Source organism: Pseudorca crassidens, chromosome 19, assembly GCF_039906515.1.
Source record: "Pseudorca crassidens isolate mPseCra1 chromosome 19, mPseCra1.hap1, whole genome shotgun sequence".
Taxonomy (NCBI): domain Eukaryota; kingdom Metazoa; phylum Chordata; class Mammalia; order Artiodactyla; family Delphinidae; genus Pseudorca; species Pseudorca crassidens.
The window spans coordinates 39046845-39069655 of record NC_090314.1 but is presented as its reverse complement, the minus strand read 5'-3'; the positions used below and the strand labels follow the sequence as shown (position 1 = coordinate 39069655).

At 41.8% G+C, this 22811-nt stretch overlaps 1 protein-coding gene and 1 pseudogene across 10 annotated transcripts in view; one reads left to right on the top strand and one right to left on the bottom strand.

Annotated features, from left to right (window-relative positions):
• Positions 1 to 22811, top strand: part of LOC137212723 (AP-2 complex subunit beta) — a 149680-nt gene that overhangs the window by 109053 nt on the left and 17816 nt on the right. For all 10 annotated transcript variants that reach the window (XM_067716462.1, XM_067716465.1, XM_067716464.1 and 7 more), the window contains one exon: positions 2492 to 2621. In XM_067716462.1, the coding sequence (XP_067572563.1) occupies positions 2492 to 2621 (130 nt within the window). The remainder of the gene's footprint in view (positions 1 to 2491; positions 2622 to 22811) is intronic.
• On the bottom strand, positions 6443 to 7509 carry LOC137212535 (glutathione-specific gamma-glutamylcyclotransferase 1-like; annotated as a pseudogene).

Below are 22811 nucleotides of genomic sequence, written 5' to 3'. Positions count from 1 at the left end.
ATGGTAATAAGTGTGAATGTTCCAGCTGTTCCATACTCTTACCAATGCCAGCCATGCTTATACATGTATAGTAGTATCTCATTTTAACTTGAATTTCCCTAATGACTAGTGATATTGAGCATTCTTTTCATAATCTTATTGACCATTCTTATATCTTCTTTGGTGAAGTATCTGCTCAAATTGTTCCTTTTTCTTTTTAATTGTCTTATTATCAAGTAATAAAGTTTTTTATATATTCTGGATACAAGTCCTTTGTCAGATATGTCTTGCAAATATTTTCTCCCAGTCTGTGGCTTGCCTTATTTTCTTAACAGTATTTTTCAAAGAACAAGTTTTTTATTTTTTGTTTTATTTATTTATTTTTTTTAGGGAGATTGCAATTGACACATATACACTGTTGTTTTTTTTTTTTTTGGCTGCATGGGGTCTTCGTTGCTGCGTGCCATCTTTCTCTAGTTGCCGTGAGCAGAGGCTACTACTCTTCGTTGAGGTGTGCGGGCTTCTCATTGCAGTGGCTTCTCTTGTTGCGGAGCATGGGCTCTAGGCACGCGGGCTTCAATAGTTGTGGCATGTGGGCTCAGTAGTTGTGGCTCTCAGGCTCTAGAGCGCAGGCTCAGTAGTTCTGGCTCACGGGCTTAGTTGTTCCGCAGCATGTGGGATCTTCCTGGACGAGGGATTGATTGAACCTGTGTCCCCTGCATTGGCAGGAGGATTCTTAACCACTGCGCCACCAGGGAAGCCCAAGTTTTTTATTTAAATAAAGTTTACTTTACAATTTTTTCCTTTTAATGTCTTTTGCTTTTTGTGTTCTGTTTAACAAATCTTTGCCTGACCCACAGTTACAATTTTTTTAAAATGTTTTTAATAGAAGTGTTAATAGATTTAGCTCCTACCTTTACCTTTTAGAATTCACTTTGAGGTACTTTTGGTGAGATAATATGTGTAAAGTAAGAGTCAAAGTAAACTTTTTTTCCGTAGTAAGTCTTGAAGTCAGATAGTATAAACCCTCCTACTATGTGTGTTCTTTTTCAAAAATTGTTTTGGAAATCCTAGGTCTTTTGCCTGCTGGAATTTTGCTTGAGAGTGCAGTGAATGTGCAGATCAGTTTGAGGAAGAATTGGCATCAAACAATATTGAGTCTTCTAATCCATTAGCATAGCATGTCTCCCCATTTATCTAGGTCATCCTTAACTTCTCTCTGCAGTGTTTTATAAATTTTCGTGTACAGATCTTGCACATCTTTTGTCACATTTAAGTGCCTTATAGTTTTGATGTTATAGTAAGAAGCATATTTTAGTTTTTGATTGTTGCTAGTATATAGAAATACAACTGATTTTTGTACATTGAACTTGTATCTTGAAACTTCATTAAACTTACTTATTAGTTCTAGTAGCCTTTTTTTTAGATTCCTTATGTTTTTCCACATAGATAAATAATGAGAGCAAGATCAAAAGGGCAAAAGGGTTTTCTGACCCATAAACGTTGATACCAAAATGAGTGATGTGTCTACTCAAAATCATTTCTTTATTGCATTTGGGACTCTAAAGTGTAGTTTATCTACAAAAAGGAAAATGTTTCTTCTGCTAGTCTGTGACTCTTGAAATTGATACTACCTATATAAACTCAATAATTATTTTATAAATATTAAAATCCCATCTTCCTTCCTGAGGCTCATTAGAACATAAATTCATTATAAATTTATATCATTAAGTTGTTTATTTGTTATACCTATGGGCCTACTTTTCCCTTTCTGCTCCATCTTTTTAAAATTGTATTCTTATGTTTCTGAGACATAAGACATGTCCGTCTTCCCTCATATATTTTTGGGTTTTTTTGTAACTTCAGACTCAGGCTTTTCCCATCTCTTTACTATTCTTGTATTATTATTAGGCAGGCTTCTCTGAGAAGTCAAACTGGTGGGTACTCACTGCCTGCCTTAGGTGAAGAAAGTGGCCAGATTTGAGTCTGCAGTTTATCCTTTGGGGTGTTGTTTGGAATGTTTAAGCCAATCAACTCTGCTTTACTTAGACTGGCTCTTTCCCAATGATCGTATCCTGTGTAAGTAAATAAAGAAGAAAGAAAATGAGAGTTACCAGTAAATCATCCTCTGGTCTGATCAGGCAGGTTATCAAGCAAGTGAAATAATATCATTATACTTTACAGGGTGGGTATTCTTAAGTGTTCTTTCTCCCAAAGATTATCTAAAGGAAGATGTATAAGAAAAAGATGCTTATCAAACCTGTCCCTCTAGTGGCATGATAAACATAAGAAACTTTCAGAATCAGAGCATTAGCAAACCAGTTCTGTGCTTATGAATGTTTTCTCCTTCCTCAAATCTTCTTAATGGAAAAAAGAGGTTATGCTGTAACTAGTGTTACAGCAAATTAGAATTTGTTTCCTTCAAATGGAGTAAAAAGCCATCGAAACCTAAAGACGTGACTAAATCCTGCCTCCTGATTAACCTCTGGGGTTTCTTCATCCTCTCTCCTAGCTTTGGTGTCATCCCCAGCACTCCTCTGGCCATCCATACACCACTGATGCCAAACCAGAGCATTGATGTCTCCCTGCCTCTCAACACCTTGGGCCCAGTCATGAAGATGGAGCCTCTGAACAACCTGCAGGTTAGACTTTTACTTCACTCAGGGGGTGCAGGTTTATGTCTTGCCAATGTTATCTGTAAAGCAACCCCTCTCTTTCTTATATTAGATTTGGTCATGGAATAGGGTTTGAAATAAATCTGTGGAGAAGACTTTCATTTTTCATTAAAAATACACACAGAAGTCACTCATTGACACAAAGTTATTTTCTTTTTACTCAACAAACAAACGTTTCAAGGTGTTATGTACAAACTTTTTTCTTTCTTAAGACTTTCATAGGGAATTTGAATGTCACAAGAATAGATTTCAGTAGAGCTGTGTGGAGGTCATTTTGAACACACAGCTATAAATAGTTGGGTTATCTGTATTTAAATATAAGTGTGTGGTAAGTGTAGCAGCATCTTAGAGAAGCTCAGAACTTTATGAAGTTTATAAGAGCCTCTCCATCTTGAAAATATCGAATTTTTAGAATGCTTAAGGTCCTAGCTTAGAGTATCGTTTCGTTTTCACCACTTTGAATTTCTCTTGAAATTTAAGCCTTCTGGGGTTCAAGCAACGTGAAGGCAGAGTAGTAAGCATGTAAGCTGAAGCTGTAGCAACCCTCAAGGGATAAAATACAGATATAAGCCCAAGAAGTTGAGGGTTTTAATGCTCACAAGGACAGAAGAGACCACCTTGGGCTGACCTGAGATGGGGAACTGTAACTGATCCCTGTACAAAGCTGAGACCCTGGAAGGGCAAGTCCCTCAATGAAAGGGGAACTAGAAAAAGATTTCCACAGGGGCAAGTGATGAGAGAGTTCTCTTTGACCTGGGTTCTGGGCGACCTCTTGTGAGAAATCCAGGGCCCGAATTTATACTGTGTACGTGAAGAATTCTCCAAACCAGTAAATGAATGTAAAATTGGACCAGAACTGGTGAAACCCAGGGTACCTGGCAGAAGCAAATGCAAAACGGCCTTTATGCAATGGTTTTGAACTTTAAGGCCATCAGGACTCCCATCTGAGAAGAAAATCTCTACTGAAAGTCAGCTCACAATTTAACCAAAAAAAAAAAAAAAAAAAACAAGAGGGAAAGGTGCACTGTGACTGACAGTCAGTCAGAAGATGCAACAAAGAGGATTGCTATCCCCTTCTATCGAGAACTTGAAATGATAGAATAGTATGAATGAGACTATAAAATATGTTTCAAATGATGAGCAAAATATTTCAGCCTTCCACTTTCCAATCAAGACAGGTGGGATCCCATTGCTCAATCTCCTGGAAATACCAGTGTGGGATACTAGTACTTATGGTGAGACATCAGCAATAAAATTACTTAGAGTTGAAAGTAACATTCTTCAAGAGTTTAAGTGCCAGTGCACCAAGCCTGCTTGCCAGTTGACTAACTACCTTGCTGCCTCAGCAGTTGACTGCTTCTTTCTCAGCAAAGGGTGTAATGATTTAGAGTGACAATGAGTGAGTCACAATATAACTTGGCTCAGTCTAGAAGAACAAAACAAGGATTTCTGTGCAGAAGGAATTGGCTCTGTTGCTATAATGAGACTAATGTGTTAAGGGGCTTTTCCAGCACAGAATCCTAAAAGAAACTAACTAACTCAAATTTACATCTCCTCTCTTTTCATTGAAATCTAACCTCCTGTTGGCCCACAGAGCCTCAAGCCAAATATTTGAGGACAGTCAGCATGGGTGCGAGAAGGCTTTACTTTAGAATTAGGAAAGGGAATTTGGGTCACAGAAATGAGGGCAAATTTCCTACTCTTAAAACCAAAAGGAAACAGTAAATAAATAAATGTCAGTTTACTTCCCTATTTGCATTTCCATTTCACATTCAGTGAAATGAACATCCCAAATAGGAACCCTCATAAAAGAAATTGAATCTTAGTCCAAACCCCTCCCTCAAAAGTATTGTTATGATATTAGGACTAGCAAGTTTTCATTTTCACAAACGTGACATTATAAAAAGCAATCTTAAAAATTTTCTATCTAAGCAGAATGTAATGAAGCAGTTTCCATCTGTAGTCAACTATCGATTCTCCATGTTTTCCCCATGGATTCTTTTCTTGCAGGGATGTCATAATAATGGCTATTTTCTCATTAATTGGTATTGCCCAATGGAGAAGATAAGCAAAAACTTGCAAAGAGGTGAAGTTTCTTTCCCCGCTGTGAGCAGCTCTATTTAATGTCTGCTAGTGCAAGGTGAAACTAATGACTAGCTTAAAGTGCTGGGCTACTTCAGATTTCAGCTTCCATTCTGCTCTTGTCCTAGTATGAACAAAAAGAATCAGATCTTAACTTCAACAAGCTTAGACCATAAAGATCCAGATAAAGCCAGGTAAAGGTTGATTGGCATTTAAATGTTATGCGAACATAATGTTTAAATTCAAGAGCTCATGCAGGAAAAATTAGTACTTTTCTAGTACTCCAGACCATAAAATCAGGAAAGAAAAAATGGGGGTTTAGGAAATGAAATTTTGAAAGCAGTGTGAGTTTTAGCTATTTTGGCTAAATTGATATCAACATAGGACAGATAAATCAAACCTAGTCGCCAAAACTGTAATGTAACATTTAGTACAAAAACCTTTCATTAAAAACATAGTCAAACTACTTATTGGCTTATAGTCTTTTTGAAACATTATTGAAAGACACTGTTCCCTCTTAAAATGTAAAATAGGTTATACCTTAGATACTTACTAGAAATTTGAACCTAGAAAATTTTTTCAGCTGTACTAATAATGTTGGTTGTAAAAGCCTTTGTGAATTCAACGTAACAATATTACACAAAGTAAAGCTTAGCTTGCCTCCGTTGGGAGCTTCTCTTGAGTTTATTTATATCATATAATTATATTCCTTAAAAAGAAAAGAGAATTGATCCCCTCTATTTAAATAAAACAAAAACCTTAACAAATGTCTAAATGAATTTTCTCTGAGTTTTCTCCAACTTTGATATCCTCGTTTTTCATATCATCTGTGTCAGTTGCTTAGAAACATTTTCCCAATATACTCCTTCAAACTTGCTACCTGGCAGCTGACTGCTTCTTCAAGTCAGTGTCTGCAAAAAGACAGTAGAACAATGATATAACACGTGTTCATCCCAATCTTTGTATAGATGCTGTAGTGTTCTCACAGCTGCTTGGCCTCCTTTTTCACCAGGCTATAAACTCTTGTGAGAAAATGGATAGCACCGTTCTTTCAAATTTTAATTTTATCGGGATTATAAAAATACAATTTAGAGTCAACTAGTTCTGTAGTTAAAGAAAAACGCAGTCCCCAGCCTTCTCTCACCACTTATGGCCGTCATCTACATACATATTTCCAATCCTCCTGTTTTCCTGATAGAGCTGTCTTAGAATTTGCTTTCATCAGTGTTCATTGTTTATGTTGTTATGATTATATATACTCCTCATAGCTGAGCTATATAGTGTGATTATTTTTTTCTCCATAAAATTTTTATAAGTAATTAGATATTTACACATTAATACCTGTCTTTTTGTTTAATTTTTTCTTTTTAATGAGATCAGTTTATGGATTATAGTATGGGACAGATTGGGAAGGTGCAAGGACCTATAGTGATGAGCTTCCCAGGAATAGACCAACAAACAGACAGGAGTAGCCCAGACAGAAGGACAGGGAAACAAAGCCAAATGGGTAAGAGGCCTAGGCCCAGCCTCAGCAGCTGTGTCTGGCCTCCAGATCCAGCTCTGCCCTGGGGACCTGGGGGATGAGCACGGCTGGCAGGGGCCTCAGTTCTTGTAGGGCCCCCTCTCCTCACTCTCTCCTACCCTCACCAGCAGGCTGGGACCTTTGACGGGTGTTGTTTCTGGGGCTAGGGAATGGTTGGTCTGGAGTCAGGGGCAGAGGGTCAAGGCTCTTGGAGGCTCCCTGGGGAGGTAGAGGCCTGGGTAGTATGGGGATAGCAGCAGCACTGGGGGGAATCTGATCAGGCAACAGGCGCCTGGGGTGGGGCACCGCTCAGCAGGGCCCCTGTATCTAGGGCAGGCCCCCCACCCTGCCCACCACACCAACATGGTGCAAGAAATAAAGTTTCAAGTAGTAAGTCAGTGTCAGGTAGGAGATCTGGGGGCTGGCAGACAGGCAGGGGCTTGAGAGAGGCCCCAGTCGGCCCACCAAGTGTTCTCAGTGGGCTCCAGCTATATCAAGTCTGTCTGTGTGCACTGGAGTAGGGACCTGGCCCCTGTGTCCACGTAGGGGCTCAGCCCTTCAGACCAGTGCCAAAGCCTGCTCAGTGGGGCAGAAGCAGGGCAGCATGGTGCCTACAGCATCCACGATGGCTGCCAGGTGCTCGTCCTGTGCCTGGGGCCCACAGAGCTGCCTGAAGTCTGCCAGGCGCAGCAAGTACTCAAGACTGTGGCCAGAGAAGCCTCGGCAGGCCAGGATCTGCGTAGCGATGGCCTCCTCAGGCGCAGGGCCCAGGTAACCAGGGTTCTGCGGGGTGGCCACGTAGGCCAGTGCTTTGAGTGGTTGGTCAGGGGCATCTTGAGGACAGAAGGTGACCTCCTTGGTATCATAGCTACCAAGCACTGCCTCCCACACGTTCAAGTACTTCAGGGCCTCATTGACCTGCTCACCTTGCACCTGGTACGCCACACCCCAAGTGCAGCCCTCACGATCTTCAAGGAGGGTCATCACACGACCAGGCATCTTGTCGCTGCCCCAATGGAAGGTGTCTCCCCGTCAGAGGCGGCTGCTGTAGCAGTGCATGAAGCCCACACAGCTGTCGCTGTAGGTGAAGTCGGGCTTCCACACCAGGGAGCCATACCCGGAAATCCACAGCGCTTGGGGGCCGCCGTCGTCCTGGTGGGTGGGGTGTTCTGGGCTGCCAACTCCTGCTTCACGGTGCCGGCCACAGGACGGGCCCGGGCCGCCTCCAGGGCTGGTCTCCGGTGCAGGCATGGCAGGACCGACAGACGTACCCACCTGGCCTGGCACTGCTTGGCCGCTCTTGTTTGTTTAATTTTTTGTGTTAACTGTAATTCATTCCCAAATTGCAGTGAGATCAGACCCTTCAAGATAGTCTTAATCAGTTTCACTTTCTTATAGTCTCCTTTTGGAGTCTTTTGACTGTGTCAGTCTGAACTGACTTCCTTCAACACCTGGAACTGTCATCCTGGGATCTCCCTTCATAATAGCCTTGGGGATTCATTCCCTTTGCCTGTCTGGTATGTTGGGTCTCCTATTGTATTTTTCTCTCCTTGGTTTACTCCTTCATTTTGATGAAAAACATCCTCTAGTAGCTTCCTAAGAATAAGTATGTAGAGAATAAAATTTTTGAGACTTCACATGTTTTAAAATGTCTTTTTTATCTTCACACTTGTCTGATGGTTTCTGTATATCATTCTAGGTTAGGAAAATAATTTACTTCCTAGTCTGAAGCCATTCTGATTGTTGATCCTTTTCTATGCCATGTTCTTTCTCAGTGAAAGCTTGTACGATCCTTTCTTTATCCTCCATGTTGTGAAATTTCACAGTGATGTGCCTTGGTGTGTGTGTCTCTTTTCACACATTTTACTAGGTACTTTTTGGGCTCTTTCAATGTAGAAACTTGTATCCTTCAGTTCTGGGAGTTTTTCTTTTTTATAGATGTCCCTCCATTTTCTCTGTCTCTCTTATTGGAAGTCTTGCTATTTGAATGTTGACCCTCCTGGACCGATCTCCCTTTTTTTTGTCCTGTTCTCCATCTCTTTCTCCTTTTGCTCTACTTTCTAATTAGAAACATTTTATGAAAAATTTTTAACTCTACAAAAGTAAACAAAATAGTGTAATGAGTCCCTGTGTGCCCATCATCTAGCTTCAATAATTATCAGCCCATAGTTAATATTGTTTCATCTATACCCCTGTCCGCAGCATATTGTTTTGACGTGAATCTTAGACATTTATATCATTTCATCTGTAAATATTTCAATATATATGTTTAAAACAGATGGTGTCTTATTAAAAACATAACCACAATAATTATGTGCACATTAAAAAATTAACAAGAATTCGTTAACATCAAATATCCAGTCAGTTCTCAAGTTTTTAATTATCTCCATATCTTAAACTTTTTGTTTGTTTTTATTATTACTGTTGGTTTGAATCAGTAAAGTGCACATATTATGATGGGTTGATATCTCATAAGGCTTCTTAGCTACGCTGTTCAGTATGATAGCCACTAGCCACTTATAGCTGTATAAATTGAAATTAATTAAAATAAAATAAAATTAAAAATTCACTTCCTCAGTTGCGTCAGCCACATTTCAGATGTTCACATGGCTGGTGGTTACTAGATTGGGCAGTGCAGAAGTAGAACATTTCCATCATTACAGAAAGTTCTGTTGGACAGTGCTGATCTATGGGCACCCTCTCCTTTTCTTTTATGTTTGGCTTTCAGCAGCTTGACTGTTATGTACCTAGGTGTTTTCATTGTATTTATCTGGCTTTCAGCAGCTTGACTGTTATGTACCTAGGTGTTTTCATTGTATTTATCTGGCTTCGGGTTCACTGAGCTTGGATCTGTAAATTGATAGTTTCTGCCAAATTTGGGGAATTTTTTTTTCCATTATTTCTTTAAATTTTTTTCTGCCTCAGCATCTCTATTCCCTCCTTTCAGACCTCCACTTACACATATGTGTAACCACTCGATATTGTCCCTCAGATCACTAAGGGTGGTTTTTAGTTGTTATTGTTTTCTTCCTTTCTGTTCTTCAGATGGGGTGATTCCTGTTGATCTGTCTTCAAGTATACAGACTCTCCTTTTATAGGCTACAGTGTTCTGTTACATCCATTCAGTATAACTTTCATTTCAGATATTGTACTTTTCGGAACTTCCCTGGCAGTCCAGTGGTTAAGACTCTGCACTTCCACTGCAGGGGGCACAGGTTCAGGCCCTGGTCTGGGAACTAAGATCCCACAGGCCGCACGGCACGGCCAAAAAAAAAAAATACAAACAACAACAGATACTGTACTTTCCAGTTCTAGGACTTCCATTTGATTCTTTACTAAAATTCCCCATCTGTTCACTCAGGAGTGCAACTGAAGAACCCTGTTTCACAGCCTACTCTTCCTTTATTCAACTTCCACCCTTTGGCCATCCCTTGGGCCTACGGATATGCTTACTGACCCTCAGGAAAAGTGACCAGTAGAAGCATTTCAAGAAGGCCCTGGAAACAGTGTTAGGGCTTTTTAGCCAGGAAATTCTATGTGTTCTACCTGGGCATGTCTCTTTGGCTGTGTGGATTCTTCTATACAGCGGTTCTGAGGAGGCCAGAGGAAGATCAGAGTATGGCCCTCTAAACCATGAGGGCCAGGTTAGGAGCTCCAGTTACCCATCACCGAGGGTAGCTAGAATCCTCTATGTCAGTACTTTCATGTCTTTCTTTAGGGGCTGGCTTAATTTTTCAAAAAATTATCCTTGCCTCTCCTGTTTAGAATATAAAGAGTGTCTACCAGCCTCCTGGGAGCTAAATTGGGAAAGAGGGCTGGAGAGTCTCAGCATTCAGTATATGCATAAATTTACTTCCTTCACCACCCCTCAGCCATGCCTGGCATCCCCTTCAAAGTGCCATCTATCTTACTATTTTATTTATTTTATTTTTTATATATTTATTTATTTTTGGCTGCATTGGGTCTTCGTTGCTGCGCACAGGCTTTCTTTAGTTGTGGCGAGCGGGGGCTACTCTTTGTTGGAGTGCACGGGCTTCTCATTGTGGTGGCTTCTCTTGTTGTGGAGCACAGGCTCTAGGCGCACAGGCTTCAGTAGTTGTGGCACGTGGGCTCAGTAGTTGGGGCACGTGGGCTTAGTTGCTCCGCGGCATGTGGGATCTTCCTGGACCAGGGCTCAAACCCACGTCCCCTGCATTGGCAGGCGGATTCTTAACCACTGCGCCACCAGGGAAGTCCCAAAGTGCCATCTATCTTATTTTCTCTGAAAGAATCAATCTTTCAGTTTTATTCAGGGGCTGAGGGGCTGAGGTAGCTTAGAATGGTGGGGGGATCTAGGGCTGTAACAGTTTCTTGATCCTCTTTTTTTTAACATCCCCTCCCCCTATTTCCCCTCCATACAGTTCCAGAGGCGCTACCAGTCCTAAGCCTTTGAGAATTCTGTGGTATTTTTGCTAACACCATTTGTTTCACAGTTACTGAGATTTTGTTGCAGTTGTATATTCTCTTCCCCGTCTTTATGAATTTATACCTTTAAATTTTTTCCCTTTAATTATGGCAGAATTTCTTCCAAGAGAAAGAAAATTTAAATGTGATTTTCAGTCTACTGTCTTTACCTGAAAGCCTGATGGCCCCTTCATAAAAATTCTTCTTTCCTTCTATACTACTTTATGGTTAGAGGTTAACCTATGGATGAAGAATTGGTCCTTTAGTGTATATGATTTTTATTATCTATCTTTGTATGCCCTTGATACCCCACATAAGTGTTGTTTAATAAGAGGATGGATATTAATTAGGGAAAAGGCATAATGTCTTGTTTTTTTCTTTAAATGTCTCTTCTAAAACAAGGCAGTATTCATCAACTGTGTTCATTTAACCTTTGAATGATTAGGGCAGGAAGTGCTGAGGATGCTAGCGGCAAAGGACACAGTCTTACAATCCCATTTATTCATATCTTTAAGATCTTTGTCAGCCAAAAGGGTGTTTTTGTTTGTTTGGCTGCATCAGGTCTTAGTTGCGGCACCCGGGCGCTAGAGTGCGGGATTAGTTGCCCCACAGCATGTGGGATCTTAGTTCCCTGACCAGGGATCAAACCCGCATCCCCTGCTTTGGAAGGCGGATTCTTAACCACTGGACCATCAGGGAAGTCCCCCCAATTTTTTTTTTTTTTTTTTGCCAGTGTATGGCCCTTAGAAAAGTGTGTCCCTTGCTACTCCTATATTGCAGTCCCAGCCTGTGAGACAATCAGTTGCAGATGGTGCCTGTCCCTAATATTTCATGTCTTCCATATGTCTGTTCACACTCAGAAAGCCCACAGCTGTAGCTATTGTACCAGAAAAACTGGTAAATGCTTCCAAACGGAAGACCTTTTCAGCAGCTTCCATGAAAGGAAGCAAACCAGCTTGGCATTTACTGACTTTTCTTGACTGTTGTGCAAGCCAAACAACTTCAGTATTAAAGCCTCCTTTGCTCTTCCGGGATCCACAGTTGAGGACAGTGCACTCTGATTGCTTTTATGGAACCACATGCTGCTTGAATAGACGTTGAGTCCTTGAAGTGGTGGATCTTAGGAGAACTATAAGAGATTCCCAGGTCACAGATAGATCCAATGCTGAAAATAACCCCTGTAGACAGGACAGAATCTGAAATATTCCATTAGCAGTATGTAGGTAATGGTTATGAAAGATCTTGGTTATGAAAGATGAAAATATTTTACCACCAAAGGAAAAATTGTTTTTTTCTGATTGCTGCTTCAAATTTGATATATTTTTCATGTCACATCAGGACTATAAATGTTTCTTTTAATCTCATCTGAGAAATAGGGTATCTTATATACTAGATGTTCCTTTTTCACTAGGTTGGCCTTAGTAAGAACCCTCTTTATCCTTTTTGTCTGGATAATCAGGATTCTGCTAGACGGTATCTTTTGTCTTTCTATAACCGGAACTCAACTACTGGCTTCTGGGACTCTCCTTTAGGATATGTTTGTTTTTTAATTTTTATTTATTTATTTATTTAGGCTGCGTTGGGTCTTCGTTGCTGCACGTGGGCTTTCTCTAGTTGTGGCGAGCGGGGGCTACTCTTCGTTGTAATGTACAGATTTCTCCTTGCGGTGGCTTCTCTTTGTTGTGGAGCATGGGCTCTAGGCGCACAGGCTTCAGTAGTTGTAGCAGCAGACTCAATAGTTGTGGCCTGCAGGCTCTAGAGCACAGGCTCAGTAGTTGTGGCACACGGGCTTAGTTGCTCCTCAGCATGTGGCATCTTCCTGGACCAGGGATTGAACCTGTGTCCCCTGCATTGGCAGGCGGATTGTTTTTCACTGCGCCAGCAGGGAAGTCCCAGGAATATGTTTGTTAATAGCGACGGCCCTGCTTGAATAACCACACATAAGCAGTAGATAAGAATTCTGTATTCTGAGGGACTTCCCTGGCAGTCCAGTGGTTAAGACTCTGTGCTATCACTGCAGGGGGTGCGGGTTTGATCCCGCACCCCCTGGTCAGGGAACTAAGATCCCACGTGTGGCGTGGCCAAAAATAATCTGCCCTCAGTGGTAGGAGACAGTTGTTCCTGAAACCCAGAATTCAGTTCGTAGGACACCCAAGCTTGGGAGCTAATCTCTCATTGAAAAGAGCCTGTGAGCTAAGGTTACTCAAGTAACAGAAGTCCATGCTGAGAATCTTGAGCAAATGGTAATAAATTTCACAAAGTAGTTCTACAGGGTAATAGAAGCGATTTGTGCATTTTCGTCTATTAAAATCTCAGCCATCTTTATATCATGATAGTAAGTCAGGAGTTGATGATGAAAAATGGAATTAGTTTTGTATTTCTGGTTTGATAAATGATTAGAAAATAGATTGAATCATGTGATCTTTTTTGCAGTAGGGGACTTTAAATTCTGAATAAAAAGTCGGTACTTGTTTCTAGTACTTATGTTCTCATTATGGCTAATAATTTTTACGCAAAGCCTTAGGGTGTATTATAGGTTGGAATTAAAGGAAACACCCTGGGATTTTCGTAAGCTGGATTGAAGCCCACTTGAGAGCCATATCTTGCCCTCATTCATGTTGTTCTCTTTATATTGCTATTTTGCTATGGTGTCATGTTCAGTGAGATAGGAAAAGAATTTCTTTTATTCACAATTTTTTAATATAGAGGTTATACATAGGTTTCATGGTATTGAGGTTCATACATGTTGAAAATAAAACTTGAGAAAAGCTTTGAGCTGTATGAGTGTGCAGACAGAAAGAATGTAAAATCTCCTGGTTGTAAGGATGACCTTTAATATTGTCTGTTTCAAACCCTATTTCTGATGGAATTTGCCTTGTATTAGCTGTGATTGGAGCCTCAGCATCTACATGAATACTACTAGTGATTTACTACCCTAAAATGGCCCATTCCATCTTCCTAAAACTCTCTTAGGAAGTTATTTATATTGAACTAAAATTTATGTGTCTTTAAATTCTATCTGTAGATCCTAATTCTACAGTTTGAGGTTTTATAGAACAAGTTTCTCTCTGAATCAAGGTTCATAGGGCCTGAAAATCAGTCAGGTGGGCCTATAATGAAAATATACTCAGTCTGAATTCATTTTCCCTTTTATTCCACTTCAGGAAGGCCTAAATTTATGGAAGGACATATGTTTGTGTGTTCTGCAAATAGATATCAGTTTTACTGTTCTAATTAAAAAAAAAAAAAAAAAACGGTTAGAGGTGGAGACACTGGGCTTCCCTGGTGGTGCAGTGGTTAAGAATCCGCCTGCCAGTGCAGGGGACGTGGGTTCAAGCCCTGGTCCGGGAAGATCCCACATGCCGCGGAGCAACTAAGCCTGTGAGCCACAGCAACTGAGCCTGTGCTCTAGAGTCCGTGAACCACAACTACTGAGCCCACGAGCCACAACTGCTGAAGCCTGCATGCCTAGAGCACGTGCTCCACAACAAGAGAAGCCACCGCAATAGGCCTGCACGCTGCAACGAAGAGTAGCCCCCGCTCACCGCAACTAGAGAAAGCCCGTGTGCAGCAACGAAGACCCAATGCAGCCTAAATAAATAAATAAATAAGTGATATTTTTTAAAAAAAGAAAGAAAGAAGTGGAGACACTGGTAAATGTACTTAGACTCAGTTACAGTTTGGAGACAAAGGAAAACATTATTTAATTATTTTTGAAAAGTGTGTGAATGAATGGTGGTCCTTAGCTTAGTGGCAACAATCCTTTCCAGGAGCCACTGAAGGAGATGGAAGGCAGATACTCCAACTATGAAAGCACCAAACTTCTCAATTCCATAGCTCATGCTGTGCTTCTGACAATAGTTTCTGCCCCTTCTGTATGTGACCTGATTCCCCAGTAAAACTGCCCAGAGATAGCATCTGTGCACAGTGGGCTACCCATGTACCCAGTCATCTTGACAGCCACCTTTGCCTGCCTTTTTGTCCATGTTGAGGTTAAATAATATAGTGGGCAGTACATAGGCACACCTGTGAACCCTCTTGATTTCTAACTTCCTATGAACTAATCTGTGTGTTTACCACCTAGAACCTAGATTAGATTCTAGATCAATTTCACCTCAGGATTTTAAAAATGAATAATATTCATTCATTCTCATTACTGAAGTCTGTTCTTCTGTTGAGTTTTTACTGGGTCTTCAGTCCCATGATATACCAGACTGGGGTGTGGAATAGCTGATAACTTTAACTGATAGTTTATTAGTCCTGCCTTCACCATTTTGTGGTTCAGTACTGTATGTACGAAATGTATTTTAAAGTTTAACAGTAAGCCCTGCATAGCAAATAGTTCGTGCTGTTGATGTATTCTGTGTACTCGTATTCTGTGTATTCATAGTATTCTATGGTGCAACAGCTGCAACCAGGGGCACGTCACCCAGTCCTAGCAAGGTGCACAAATCTGTCATTAAAGGGAAAAAGAAAGATCGTGCCTTTAGGGTGAGAGCCTATGTAGGTCGGGCGGAACCTGTTTAAGGTAAGACCTTGGGTTTGGGGAACTTATCTGTCTGTCAGGCTGAAAGGCCTGTGAAAATATTGCTGGCTCTTTCTGGCAGCTGAAACTGCATAGAGTAATTCTGTTGTAGGCTGCTGGAGGAGAGCATTAGGGGCTTGTGATTAATTTGGTTAGCATTTGGTTACTTATGGGTAGTAACCAGATTGGTCAGTATAGCACGGCAGGTGGGTTCTGTATTGACAGAAAGAGATCAAGTACGCTTTTTGCTGTAAGTTTCTGATTTATTTTGCCTAACATGTAAAACTTGGAGGAAGCTGCCTGGAGCAGGAATGGATGCAGTATATCTTAGCATTATTTTCCCTTGACCCTGTGTTCCTTTTGAGGCACACAGCTGCCAGTGACCCTCTCTACCTAGGTATGGTCCTATCAGAGTTGTGGCAGTTGCTTAATTCTTGCTGTACCACTGCCCTGTTATACATGGGTTTACATCGCCAGTGTGGAACAACTTGCATTGATATTTTTTCTAAGCGGAAAAGCCCAAGTCCTAACAATGGTCTACAAGTCCCTGTGTGATCTAGCCATGCCTTCCGCCTCCCCCTTACCTCATTGACTTTTATCTCCTTCTCCTCCCCTCACTCCACTGTAGCCACACTGGCTTCCTCATGGATCCTCAAACAGGTATGCTGCACCCTCAGGGCCTTTCAATTGGCTGTTTTCCCATGTCTGGAATGTTCTTTCTCCCAATTGCCATATCTGCATGACTCATTGCCTCCTTCAGGGTTTTGCTAAAGTAGGACCTTTTTGATAAGGCCACCTCACTCTACTCCCAGTATTCTTGATCCCCTTTACCCTTACTCTCCCCCAGAGCACTTACCCATTTTAAATACTGTTTATTGTTCTTACTCTCCTGCCCACCCACCCCCCCCACCCCACCCCCACCCCACCCCACCCCCACCCCCGTCACTGGACTGCAAACTCCAAAAGGGCAACAGTTTTTGTCTTCGTTTTTTTTCTGCACTGATTTATCTCCTAGTGCCTGGAACAATACCTGGCACACAATAGGTGCTTAATAAATATTTGTTGTTGAATGACCCTTTTTGCTTTCATTTAAGAAAGTGTTTACAAATATCAGGTGCATCTGGTTCTTGACCAAACTCAGCAAGGGCATCTCCTCATCTTAGCAAACAGGGTATCCCTAAACACTCTGTCTGCCAGTTGTTTCTTAGTGGTTTTGCAGTCTACCCCCTGCCCCTGTTTCAATACCCTTTTACCTGGGTGGGTCTGGTCCTGATCCCAAGTTTAATCTGAGGACCTACAGTCACAGATTCATTTTCTCTCAAATGGGCGGAACAAACAGAAGCTGCTGCTTCCATTACTCTGTTCATTGATATTTGAAAAGGCAAGATCACAACATGTTAATGGACCCTATTTCCAAGGCTGGCGATAACTAGGAAAATAGAACATGTGACTATTCTAACATTTGGGGAACTTTTTCTGTTACTAACCTATGTCTGTGTGCCACTTCAAAATAAAAACAACTTGTCACCACACAACTATTAAGCCATTATCCTAATTCCCTCCGACTATTTTGTATCATATTCTCAGAGTAAATTTGGAAGCTTAAGGATGCTCTGTGTGTGTCTTGGAGCCCCAGGGAAAACCAGAATCATTTAGCTGTCTGACAGGAAATGGAGCCGAGCAAGCCCCTTTTTCTATGAGACCAGAAAGAAGCCTGACTTTTTTCTAATTCTGATGGATATGAAGTGATGAGAAGGCAAGCTTTAAAAGGAAGGGCAAAAGGGTTTGCCTTCTGCCAGTAGATGATCATTGTATCTTGTCGCTCAGTTCTTTGCTTTCAGAAAACAGTTTTTTCAAATAATACTCAAAACAGTCTAACTTTTGCCTTTAAAAGGGAAAAAAAAATTTTTTTATTTAAAAAGGTAATGGTCTAGCACGTCCCAGTTCCAGGTTTTTCCACCCTTCCTATCAGAAGAGTTTGCTTTGGTGGGAATGGGTGTGATTGTTTATAAGTTCAGAGGTAAGCAGTAAAAAGGGTGGGACTCCTAAACTGAAATTCACTCTGGGGTGAGGTGTCACAATGCCGGCACTGGAGGTTGTGCTGGGACTTTAAGGGTGTGAGTTCAGGCTGACTCTGCAGTTCAGATGGCTTTAGTGGTGGCTATGGGTGGGCTTCAAAAGGAAGCTTCATGAAAGACTGCCTCTGTCCACAGAGGCAGTCTTTCATGAAAATTGTGACCTTTCCACTTCTTTTCCAAATGGCTTTGACGGAGAGGGGGAATTCCTTTTTAAAGCAATACTTGAGAGTCTAGCTTAAGTTGCAGAAGAATTACAGAATTTGATTCCAGTAGTTCTAACCCTCCTGTGCTTTAGGCTTCTTCCAGTGTACAGCCTTGGAGACTATCATTCTGATAGACTCCTTCCTCTTCTAAACTAATGTCTGTGTATATATACCACTTTACAATGTTAGTCTTCTCATTGCTGTTCTGGAGATTTAATCTGCCTACATTCTAATTCATGGTGTTAACTCTGTGGGAGGCTTCTGAGATTGAGATTAAGCAAAACTGCATGACCGAATGGGGACTCCAGGAGGAGTCATAGTTATATCAGTTTCAGGATCTTTTGGTTTCTCTTTGCCTTTCAAAACAGGGCCCACCAAGAGAGCTTGTCTCTTAGGTTCTCATTGCCATTCTTTTTTTTTTTTTAATATTTATTATTATATATATACTTTTGGCCGCGCCTTGTCTTAATTGAGGCATGCAGGATCTTCATTGCGGCATGCAGGCTCGGGCTTCTTAGTTGTGGCATGTGGACTTCTTAGTTGTGGCATGCATGTGGGATCTAGTTCCCTGACCAGGGATCAAATCCGGCCCCCCTGTATTGGGAGCGCAGAGTCTTACCCACTGGACCAGCAGGGAAAGCCCCCTCATTGCCATTCTAAAACCCAGTAATCATGTGTACCACTAGAAGATTTAAGTTTAAGAGATCATCTATCTGAGGGTCTGTTCAGAGCTTTCCTTTCCATTCTGAGAGCCACTTTAACATGGAAATTTCAGATGCTGAAGTGCATGTTGTTGCCCAAGGAGAAATTAGCTTAGGGACATGGAGCTACTGCTTTTATCAGGAAGAGAGGAACCTGTCAAGTTTTCCCTGTAAGAGGCTCCACCGTCCACATGCTCTTAACAATGAAAATCAACGAGTGTGGCTTTTATCTATAATGACAGCAGATTGGCAGTGTTTGAGGGCTGCTCAGCTGCCGTGCAGTCCATCTGATCTATTGGGTGAACTAAAAAAGAAAATAGAGGCTTCTTGTTTGAGTCTTAGCCCTGGAAGTAAACTAAAGATGGCTGTTCAAGTTAAAATGTAATTAGCATCGGAAGGAAAGTAAATTGACATTTTCTATGGTGGGTTGCATGACTATTTCTGCTATATTTTTAAGTGTATTCAGACATTGTCAAATATTATAGATAGCCCTGATTTGTCAGGACGTCTCTGAGAAGTCTCAGATAATGTATCAGTCAATAGGGTTTGAAATGGAAGACCATATTTAAACTAAAGATGGTAGATATTTTTTGGCCTTGACTAGGAATGCAGAACTACAGGTAGATTTAACTCCAGCAGCTAGCAGAGAGCCTCTTCTGCTTGAGTCTCAGATGACATATCACACAGTTGGAGTCAGTGTCATTATAAACCTGTCACTCAGAGCCATTCCCCTAGGCTCTGTTGACTAGGTGGTGTGGTGCTTAACACACATCTGAATCATCATTCCTCAGACAACTGGCGATGGTTGGCGTCACTGCCTGGTCCTGGCTTGGACCAGCCTGCAAATAATCTTTCTAAAAGCTAAATGGAGAGGAGGAAAAAAAAAAATTCTCAGACACTTGGAAAGGTCACAAGTGACGTCACGGAAGAGTAGATGATATACTGTCAAAGGTGAGCTGTATACCACTTGGCTTGAATTTTCTTGTGGCAGTGCCTCCTGTGGTGATCTGTGGGGAGAGGCCGCATTTGCCGGAGTTCACACTGAGTTCATCTCGTACCTTTTTATAGTACTTTTGAGCACACTGAAACAAGGTTAGAATATTAATTCAGTCTGCTCCTCTCCAGCTGTGCCACCATAAAGAGGCTGCAGCTCCTGCAGCAGGCTTCCTATACTGTGGAAAGAAACTAATTGCTGGTTACAGGCTGAAGCTGACAGGCTGCTCTTTCCCCAGCAGCCACTGAAAGTAACTCTTAAGAATCATTATTATTATTAAGCATTTATAGCCCGCTTTTGTGTTTTCCAAGTGCCTTATAATCATTTCTATTTGCTCTTCTTATTGATGTCCCTGAGAGGCAAGTTAATATTGTTATGTCCGCATGTCACACGTGACAGACCAGAGGAACAGAGGATTAGGTAATCAGCTCCTTGGTACCATCTGTGATCTGCTTTAGGCATCCTCAAAGCAGAAACTGAGGTGTGCACTCTGTTCCTAAGCTCACTGAGCCCATTTCCTCACTGCTTCCTTTTTAATTTGGTGTATGAGTATTATGGTTGTTATACTTTTTTGACTGCAATTTACAGTAAGAGATACATTTTACATAGTGTATACACACAATACATAAAACTGAGTTTCAGGAAACATTACTGACTCTTCGTGAGACACACTATGACATTTTCTATTCTATTTTTTATGCCAGTTTCATCCCACTAAATTAATTTTAAGAAACACCAGTTTTAGGGGCTTCCCTGGTGGCGCAGTGGTTGAGAGTCCGCCTGCTGATGCAGGGGACACGGGTTCGTGCCCCGGTCTGGGAAGATCCCACATGCTGCCGAGCAGCTGGGCCCGTGAGCCATGGCCGCTGAACCTGCGCGTCCAGAGCCTGTGCTCCACAACGGGTGAGGCCACAACAGTGACAGGCCCGCATACTGCCAAAAAAACCCCCAAAACACCGGTTTTAAAACCACCATGTTAGGAGGTACGTGAGGCTGAAGAATACACACGGTGTGTTCGCCTGGAGCATCAGTTTTATTTAAAGGAAAATGGAGAAACACATTTTCATATTAGAACACATGGATTCATTATGGAATAGCATGGAACTTCAAAGAAATTTTGTTCTTATGATGGGCTACTTCATATTATGCCCCTAATCCTGATCCTTACCCCTACCTCCACACCACTATATATGTCCATTCTTTCCTCCTCTGTTAAGGGAAGTACACTGGAAAAAACTTGAGAAGTCCTGTCCTTTTGGAAACTTTAGACCAAGTTCATATCTTGTCTAAACCCAAATGGCTGTCAGGAACTTTGAGTAGTGTATTTTACAGTCATTATTCTTATTGAGCCCTTACTCTGTGCCAGTCACTGTTTTAGAAACTGAGAATACAGTAGTGAACAAGAGACAAAAATCCCTTCCCTTGTGAAACTTACATTTTACTCGAGGTGGATTATGTGGCACAGGGACAGGCAGTGCACCAACAAATAAGTAAAATAATATGTCAGGTAAGAGCGATGGAGAAAAACAAAGCAGAGGTTGGGATAGGGAGTCCTAGAGTTGGAGGTTGGGTGGTATAATTTTATAAATATGTTGGTCATGGAAGACCTACGTGAGAAGATAATATTTGATTTAAAGCAAAGACCTAAAGGAGGCCAGAATGAGCCTTGCACATTTCTGGTGGAAGAGAATTTCAAGCAGAAGAAACAACAAAGGCAAAAAACTATGAGACAGGAGTATGCCTGGTATGTGCAGGGCACAACAGCAGCTCCTGTGGCTGACGGGAGAGTCATAGCATATGACGACAGAGAGGTAAGAGACATCCAACTATAGGCAGTTGTAAGTTTGGGAAGTCATTGGAAGTTTGAGCAGGGAAGTATTTATGAATTGATCTACATTTTAAGATCACTCTGCCTTGTTGACAGTAGACTGGGAAGCTAGGTGGGGAGGGTGGGGAGAGACAAGTGCAGAACCAGGGACACCATAAAAAGCTTGGCGGGGTTTCATATACTGAGTTTGGAAAGTCAGCAGGAGGGTCCATTTAGGGATGAGATGGGGAGATCAAGAATTTGGTTTTAGACATGTTCATTTTCAGATATCTGTTAGTTATCCAAGTAGAGATACCAAGTAGGCAGTTGGATATATATGTGATAATTGATTTGCCATAGGCAAGCTAGACGTTGATGTTAAAGCTCTTGGAAAATACTTCTCCACCTTGTCTGGATTGTGTCTTTCTGTTCTGTACCTGTTGGGATGGTGAATTTCAAAATAAGAAAACAAAGAACTCCCCTCTCTCCCGCTGAAGCAGTCAATATCATACTCTAAGGTTTACTCAATTCTCTTTAAGAGAGCTGCCTTCTGGGAACTTCGCTGGTGGCGCAGTAGTTAAGAATCCTCCTGCCAATGCAGGGGACATGGGTTCGAGCCCTGGTCTGGGAAGGTCCCACATGCTGTGGAGCAGCTAAGCCCGTGCACCACAACTACCGAGCCTGTGCTCTAGAGCCTGCGAGCCACAGCTACTGAGCCCACGTGCCACAACTACTGAAGCCTGCGCACCTAGAGTCCGTGCCCTGCAATAAGAGAAGCCACCGTAGTGAGAAGCCTGCGCACCGCAACGAAGAGTAGCCCCGGCTTGCCACAACTGGAGAAAGCCTGCGCGCAGCAAGGAAGACCCAACGCAGCCCAAAATAAATAAATAAAAATTTAAAAAGAGAGAGAGCTGCCGTCTGGATTGGAATTGGACTGGCTTCATACTGTGTTTTCCTTGAATCTTTTTTGCTGAGACTCCTGAAGAGCTATTGGCATATCCTTGGAGAATCTAATATTCTTTGGGTTGTGATCTACTGCCTATGTTATTCTTCCTCAACATCTAAATATTATTTTAGCCCAGTGTATTTGAAACCAGAAGAGCCCACGTATCATTCTATCCCCCCATCCTTGCCTCATGAAGTATCTGTGTGCCTAATGAGCCATGTTACTGGTGAAATTATGGGGGTTTTAAAATAAATTTATTTATTTATTTATGGCTGCGTTGGGTCTTTGTTGCTGCGGCACAGGCTTTCTCTAATTGCATCGAGTGGGGGCTACTCTTCGTTGCGGTGCGCAGGCTTATTCCGGTGGCTTTTCCTGTTGCAGGGCACAGGCTCTAGGCACATGGGCTTCAGTAGTTGTGGCACATGGGCTCAGTAGTTGTGGCACACGGGCTTCAGTAGTTGTGGCTCGCGGGCTCTAGAGCGCAGGCTCAGTAGTTGTGGCGCATGGGCTTAGTTGCTCCATGGCATGTGGGATCTTCCCGGACCAGGGCTTGAACCCGTGTCCCCTGCGTTGGCAGGCGGATTCTTAACCACTGTGCCACCAAGGAAGTCCCTGAAATTATGTTCTGCATATGAACGATGTACAGGTTAAAAAGGAAAAAAAAAAAAAGGTTGAGAAACCAGTTTTTCATTTCATTTGCTCAACTTCTTCCCCTTAAATTTCATGCAGCAAATACTTATTGAGTCACTAGAATGCGAATGAAGATGAGAGCCCCTGCACTGAGAGAGAGATCATTGTGTTGTGGGTGAGGCAGAGATAAACAATTATTTATTCTATATAGAGGTGCATGGATTGG